Consider the following 8,011-nt stretch of genomic DNA (forward strand, 5'->3'; position numbering starts at 1 on the left):
ACTACTCATTTATTTTTTTTGTAATTTACATTTTTGTGTGCTTACTATTCAAATTCCTTGATGAAATGTTGCATTTCAGTATACCAGTAAGATGAAGCTTCAGGCTATTGCTGTATATAATCCCTTGTCTCTGTTTCTTTCAGATGAAAACACACTCCACTGTTTAGCATTGCTTTTCGGCAGCATGTAAAGGAATGCTAGAACAGATACTAACCATTCATTCTCTCTGCTCTTTTTGATCCTTCACAATGGCCATGATTGAAATAGACACCCATGAGGGCTTCCTAGTCCCAGCTTTTCCGAGCCCTGTGTGTGACTGTCGCCCCATTGTTCTCTCAGCAGTTGCTCACTCTCGCACACATACATATACATGAAAACACTCATAAAGGTACACAAAGCACAGCCAGAAATCAAAAACCTGAACAATTACAGCAGCATATGTTTTCCTGCGTATCCTAAATTGCTGCATTAGGTCAGAACAGCGAGCTTTCATTTAATAAATAAATGAAACTCATTTCCTAGTGCACAATTACCATTTCGACTTTGTAGATTTTTTTTTTTTCTTTTTTTTTTTTTTTACACCAGTTCCCCAGGAGTACAGCAAAGATGGTTTAGCATCCTTTTTCACTGTATACTCAGTACACTTGGCTTGTTTGTGCTGCCATGGTAATGAGTCCCCTTTGCATGGCGGAACCGATGTAACGGTGAAGTTGTAGCATCAATTAGTCATGTATAGTTAAAGCTCCAGAGCCGCACCAAGCACAGGAGCCACTTTTTAACACATCCTCTGATCCGAGAACTGATACTGTTTATACTTTACCTGAACCCAAAGTGTATGCAAACTTCACACATTAACTTGCTTGTATTTAATTATATAATTAAAACTGTAGAATGAAGAATAAAATTGTTATCAGAGAAATTGTGCAATTAATTCACTGGTGAGACACTTTTTTGTAATCAAACTTGCTCTCAGAAAAGCAATGATTCACTATGATGTCATTAAGGGGGAGGGGGCTTTCCAGGAAGTGTAACTATAGAATAAGATAAAAACGTGAGAGGAAGTAAGAAAAACAATCTTGAGAAATTCTTAATGGAACAGTAAATAATACCCTTGAGCTGTTTTAAATGCCACAGACTTTAACGCTCACACCGGTGCACTTTTTTCCCCCACAGCCTCTTAAATCACAGGCAGTGTTTTCACTCCTTATTTGAAACCATTTATCTTGATGTGTGCTCCCCCTTCCCCCCCAACCCAGACCCTCCTCTCTCAAATTTTTTTTCTTTGAGGAGACAACTTAAGTTTATTTGTTTTATAGTGATGAGAGTCCTCTAAATCACAGTTTAAATTGTACTTTTCCAATTTGGTGGCATATTACTCCAGCATCCTTGGACAGTCTTGGTGCTTGGAGGGTTTCCCAGTTTAGTGTTCTTGCCTTGCATTATACTTCTAAAATGAGTCAGCCATTTGTAAAAGCGAAGATTAAAGACAAGCTGAAATGGGAAATGTGATGTTCACACTGCGCCAGCCCTTTGTGGAGCAGTATGAAAATGTACTTGTCAAAGCTCTGTTAAGTATGAGTTGCCCTGTTCATGTGACAGCATGATGGGCACACGACAGTGCCCATTGCACAAAGTGCAAGGCAAATTTAGAGAGGTGTCAGATACCTCAAAGTTTGTTCTTTGCAACATGTAATCATTCTTGACCCTATGTCTCATTTTCCATAAATTCAGATCTGGTTTTAGGGGGTTATTTATTTAGCAGGACTACATTTCTACCACTATGGCACAAGTGTTGTGGAAAAGACCTGCAGAGGTTTTAGAACGAGATGTAAATAAAGATCTTTGTTGTTTTCTGTTTGGTTGCAGGTAGAGATGAACCTTCGAGTTACATATGCACGACGTGCAAACAGCCCTTTACCAACGCCTGGTTCCTTCTGCAGCACGCTCAGAACACGCATGGGATCCGCATATACTTGGAGACCAACCCCTCGAATACCTCCCTGACCCCACGGATCACTATTCCTCCCCCCATTGGTGCTGAATCCATACCACAGTCCCCATTAACCAACTTTTTGGGGGACAACAACCCCTTCCACCTCCTACGGATGGCTGGGCCCCTACTCCGAGAGCCCCCACCAGGATTTGTGGAAAACCGCCTCCCCAATACTCCTCCCTTTGTCAGCCCCCCTCCACGCCATCATTTAGATCCCCATCGCCTGGAACGCCTTAGTGCAGAGGAAATGGGTTTAATCTCCCAGCATCCCAGTGCCTTTGAGAGAGTGATGCGCATGACACCCATGGCCATGGAGTCCCAGTCCATGGATTTCTCCCGCCGACTTAGAGAGCTTGCTGGAAACAACAACTCCACTCCACCGCTGTCACCAAGCCGTGCTAACCCTATGCATCGCCTCCTTAATCCCAACCCCTTCCAGCCGAGTCCGAAGTCGCCCTTTCTGAGCACCCCTCCGCTGCCTCCCATGCCCCCTAACAGCACCACTCCGCCACAGACACAGGGAAAGTCGAAATCCTGCGAGTTCTGCGGCAAGACCTTCAAGTTTCAGAGTAATCTGGTTGTTCATCGGCGAAGCCACACGGGTGAGAAACCCTACAAGTGCCAATTGTGTGACCATGCCTGTTCTCAGGCTAGCAAACTGAAACGCCACATGAAGACCCACATGCACAAGTCTGGCTCCATGACAGGGCGCTCTGACGATGGCCTGTCCACCACCAGCTCACCCGAGCCAGGCACTAGTGACGTAACCGGGGAGGGTATGAAGAACAGGGATGGCGATTTCAGAGGTGAGGGCATGGGCCCTGACAACGAAGAGGAGGAGGAAGAGGAAGAAGAGGAGGAGTTGGAAAATGAGAGCAGGCCTGAGTCAAACTTCAGTATGGACTCTGAGTTCTGTCGGAATAGGGAGAATGGCACAAAGCCACCTTCGGATGAGAAGAACCTCTCATTGGGGAAGATGGTGGAAAACGTAGGACTCAGCTCCATCCAGCAGTACAATAACTTAATAGTCGACAATCGGAAAAGGTTTCCGTTCTCCAAAAGGGTCTCAGAGGGGCAGAGGGATGTGGGCGACGATGATTCAGTAGTGGGGGAAATGGACCAAGTGGAGCGGGCAACTGTAAACGGAAGGAACTGTGGCTCGGGCGACTCTTTCTCAGGCCTGTTTCCCCGCAAGCCCACTCCCATCACCAGTCCTAGCCTTTCCAACTCCTCTAACAAGAGGATCAAAATCGAAAAGGATTTGGACATACCCCCAGCCCCCCTAATTCCATCTGAAAACGTCTACTCCCAGTGGCTAGTGGGCTATGCAGCATCCCGCCACTTCATCAAAGATCCCTTTCTTGGCTTCACCGATTCCAGACAATCTCCATTCGCCACCTCCTCGGAGCACTCCTCTGAGAACGGCAGCTTGCGATTCTCCACGCCACCAGGGGACCTGCTGGACGGGGGCCTCTCTGGCCGCAGTGGTACCGCTAGCGGAGGCAGCACCCCGCACTTGGGTGGGGGGGCGGGACCGGGCCGGCCCAGCTCGAAAGAGAGCCGGAGGAGTGACACCTGTGAGTACTGTGGGAAGGTGTTCAAGAACTGTAGCAATCTGACAGTGCACAGACGCAGCCACACAGGCGAGAGGCCCTACAAGTGTGAGCTTTGCAACTACGCCTGTGCCCAGAGCAGCAAGCTCACCCGCCACATGAAGACACACGGCCAGCTCGGTAAGGAAGTGTACCGCTGTGACATTTGCCAAATGCCCTTCAGCGTCTACAGCACGCTCGAGAAACACATGAAAAAGTGGCATGGGGAACATTTGATGACAAATGAGGTCAAAATTGAACAAGCAGAGAGAAGCTAAGCCAGATTTCCTATTTTGCCTCACAATTCCTTGATTATAAAAGGGGTAGCTGGATACTCTGTTTTTTTTTTTAGTCTGTTTTTTTGTTGCTTTTTTGTTTGTTTTCAAGTTAATGGTTTGAGTTAGTTTGTCCTAAGAAACTGCCATCTGAGAATGATAAAGACATTAAAGAAGAGAAAAAAAATGCAAAAAAAGAGGGAAATTTAATTTGGAGCCGGAATAAACCGCCTTATTAATGAGTGGATACATTAGACAATATTTTAAATGGAGCCTTTAACTGTGCAATAATTTCTGTATTTATTGGATTTAAAAAAAAATGTTTTGGCATGTGCAGGTTAATTTTTAGTTCATCATTTTTTTATTCCATTATCTTATGATTTATTTCAAATGCTGAGATTTTGTTGTTTTTTAACCCAAACAACATCCTGAGATTTTTGTTTGTTTGTTTGTTTTTAGCAAAACAGAGTATCGTTTGAGAAATCCATAGGCCGCTGCTTACAATGTAGATTATTTAAGCTACACGTGTAATTTCTTGAAGAGAAGCCGCATTCAATCTTCAAATTTCAAAAGCTGAATTGAGAAAGCTATGTCTTTCTTTTTGTTTTCCTTTTTGTTTATTATTCATACTAAATGAGCGGACAACAATCCTTAGACCTTGTAGCACAAACTGATTATAAGCATGTCAATCTAATTGGGAATGTAGCACTGAATATCAGTTTTAACAGTAAATCTAAAGAGGACTGTGGGGCTGAAAACCTGTCTACTCGAAATCAAGGAGAGGAGACTATAAAAACAGACAAAAGCGAAGGCAGCTGCTTATCGGTACCTAGTACCGACCCAGACAACGCTAGTCATAGGATGGATTGTGCTATAGGTCTCAATAGTGAATTTTAATCGCCAGCACCCTTTCCATAGACACTGCACTTAATCAAACCTGTTTGATTTAGCTGAACAGCACAATAGTGGTAGAAGGAAGACGGCTTTAAAACAACTCAGGGTGAGCTGCATAGCTACTTCTGCCAAGTCTGCCATCTGATTTCAGCCGTCTTCTCTGATAAAGCAGTCCAGTCCTCTGGTTCAGCTCATTCACAACCCTCGTCTTGTCTCGTCTCCACACTTCATATTACACTGCCGACCACCCCTAAATGTCATGAATCAACTCCATCTTTCACATAAAAGTGGCTTGTCATACTACATTGTTGTTAAGTTAAAGGGACAGACATCTAGGCCAGAGGATAAAGCAGTTTTTGTACACTAGGAGGGTGACTTACACACACACACACACACACGCGCAGGAAGAGAAAGAGAGAGAAGGGTCTTTACAGTCCAATCCGGGTTAGTAAACCTAAAAGCACATTAGTCAAAAGCAAGGCAGCATCACTGTTCTGTTTCCATTGACTGACATTTAAATCTAAACATTGTTATTTTGTGTTCAGTTCTGTTGTGTCATTTTTGGGTATTAGGGGCTGCGGTTCTAGAGGGAGTCACCACTTTAACCAGATTAGATTAGAATGAATTCAATTATACGTTCAACAATGTTGTCATTCTATTACAATGTTTCTTAAATCACTTGAAACAGCCCTATGCATTTTTGTACATATATATATATTTATCAATCATTTTGAGAGACAAATTTATACTGCACAGTAAATCTGATTAAAGTTAAAAACGTATATGATATTGACTTATCTGGTTAATGTGGTCATATCCCGTGTGTCAAAGCCATCAGCAGGTATGCAGATTAGTCAATTGCACAGTAAAGAGTGTATGTCATGACCTGTTGAGCGTGTGCTAAAACAGTAAGACAATTTTTTTCTTTCTTTCCTCTCATTCAGGACTTCCTGTGATGTGTAGTTGAACGCATTCTCAGAAGTAGCAACACGCTTACAGAATGCACAGCTGAATTTTCCCATTTCTTTTCTCTTCTATCCAACTGATTTATTGGCAGTTAAACAGCCTTCTTTCGACAAGATGCCCTAACCAGCGCAAACGATTGAAGCGAGGGAATATCGTGGTTTAAAAAGAGCAAAGCAAACTAATGAAAGAGAGAGAGAAAGAAAAGTAAACATACACAGCTTTTCGCAGTTGACCCGCACTTTATTATTTTGATTTACATATTTGAGAACAATGGCGAAAACGGCTTCTGAGCAAGAAATTATGTTTAAAAACGGATTTATTAGGCCTTGCTAGAGGGAGCATCTGAGATTGAAGTGCCAGTGTTGATAGGCTTGGCTTTCACAATGCTGGCACTATAAAAATGAAATTAATTTATTTGGACAGTTTTTGTACTGCCATTCAATTTGACATGAGTGTGCCTTGAATACTGATCTTCCTATTTATTGTCTTATAAGACAAATGCTACACTTTTGTGATGCAAAGAATTGAAAGAAAAAATTAAGTCCATGTGGTTTTAATCTGCTTCTAAAAGAATAATGATAAAAACAGATACGTAGGTCATTTAAAGAAGTTGGACAAAATGAGAATTAGCCAGCACAATACTAATGTGTGTCTATGTGTGTATATATGTATGTATATGTACATATAACTGCACAAAAACACACACAATAGGCAAATATATAAATATATATGTAAAATTTTTCACTTCAGGACAGGACTGCGTCCCTTGAAAATAATGGATGATTCTTTTGCTACAAATAGTCAAAGAAGAGACTGGACAAAAATCAGGAACTACAGAAACTTTTTTAAAAAAAAGAAAATAAAAAAGAAAAAAGTAAAACGTTTAGTGCACTCTGTCTTAAAATACGTTTACAGTATTGAAACAAGTACAAGGGTAAAATGATATTTCTGTGTATGTGTGTTTTAAACAATTCTTTTTTTTTTTTTTTCAAGTTTGCTTATAAAGTTTCCTGAATGCCATAGTGGCGTGTGTATATTGGTTTATGGTGATGGGATTTTAAGTATATATATATATATAAAAATATATATATATATAAATATATATGACATTTCTCTTGTTTACTGTAAAAGTATACCAGTATTTGTAATATTGGAGAATGCCTGGGCAATTTACAAAAAAGAAAAAAAAAAAAGAAAAAAAAAAGGAAAGAAAAGAAAAGAAAAGAAAAAAATATTTTTCCCCAATTATAATTTCTTTCCGTCTTTTTCATTTTTTTTTTTTTTTTTTTTTTTTTAAAGATTCATTTTACAGTCCAATTTAAATTGTGGGTCTTTAAAATGTTTTGTCACTGTAACTGTAAAAGTCTTGAGTTTTAGTAACTTTTCTGCCTTGGGTGTAAGAAAATAAAGATTAAATCGATTAAAAGAGAACTGCAATGGGGCCAGCGACTTTTACATATGGAAAGATGATCACAGGAAAAATACTGAGGTTCCTGTAATGTGTATCTTTCTGGTTTCTTCTTCAGTAATGAATTTTCTTAATGGCTGGAATGAAATACATGTGTAGGCACTATGATGTGTTTATGTGTGTGTGTGTGTGTGTGTGTGTGCGTGTGTGTGTATATATATATATATATATATATACTGTATATGTACACACATTTGGCAGGATACAATTGTGAAAATTGAAATTAAAAAATGTACAGATGAGTTTAAGAGGTTGTCTGACCTTTTACTGTAGCTACATATACAACAGTAAATGTTTTGTTCACTCTTATCTTGGTTGTAAATAATTTTATATGCTTGCCCAAACTTTTACTTTTCTGTCCCCCCCCCCAATTTTTTTTTTTCTTCCAATTTGTGTGTTCTGACTAGCACTGGCAGCAGTTTGTCTTTATTTAAACAAAGCCCCTTCATTCCTCTGATTTGGGGGCGTAATGCCTGATTTCTGGGGCCTGTAAAGTTCAGGTCTTTTAGCATGAGAAGAATAGAGCACAAATACAAAATGTTTTACCTATTCAAGTCATTATTGTGTCATCATTTTCTGATTAGGAAGTAAAGAAAAAGGTCTGGAAAGTTTGGAAGGTATTTCTCGTTCTCTCTCTCTCTCTCTCTCTCTCTCTCTCTCTCTCTCTCTCTGCACACACACACACACACACACACATACAGGAAACAGTCTCGCTCATAATATGTCTAAAATAATCGACACAGGGGACTTTTTAAATGTGTAGGTAACAGGATAGCCAAGCCAAGCCAAACCTTGCTGTATATGATCTTCTCTTCAATTGTGC

The 8,011-nt window shown here is 40.5% G+C and overlaps 1 protein-coding gene across 2 annotated transcripts in view; it reads left to right on the plus strand.

Annotated features, from left to right (window-relative positions):
- bcl11ba (BCL11 transcription factor B a) overlaps window positions 1-7,737 on the plus strand; it is a 50,330-nt gene extending 42,593 nt beyond the window's left edge. Inside the window, exons 3-4 of one of the 2 annotated variants that reach the window (XM_084096743.1) lie at window positions 1,867-3,726; window positions 5,699-7,737. In XM_084096743.1, the coding sequence (XP_083952869.1) occupies window positions 1,867-3,726; window positions 5,699-5,721 (1,883 nt within the window). In that variant the 3' untranslated portion in view covers window positions 5,722-7,737. Of the gene's footprint in view, window positions 1-1,866 lie in introns of both variants that reach the window. The other variant, XM_084096742.1, reaches the window with a different exon arrangement.
- Window positions 7,738-8,011: the final 274 nt, after the last annotated feature.

The sequence above is a fragment of the Abramis brama genome (assembly GCF_963993115.1).
Source record: "Abramis brama genome assembly, chromosome: 21".
Taxonomy (NCBI): Eukaryota; Metazoa; Chordata; class Actinopteri; order Cypriniformes; family Leuciscidae; genus Abramis; species Abramis brama.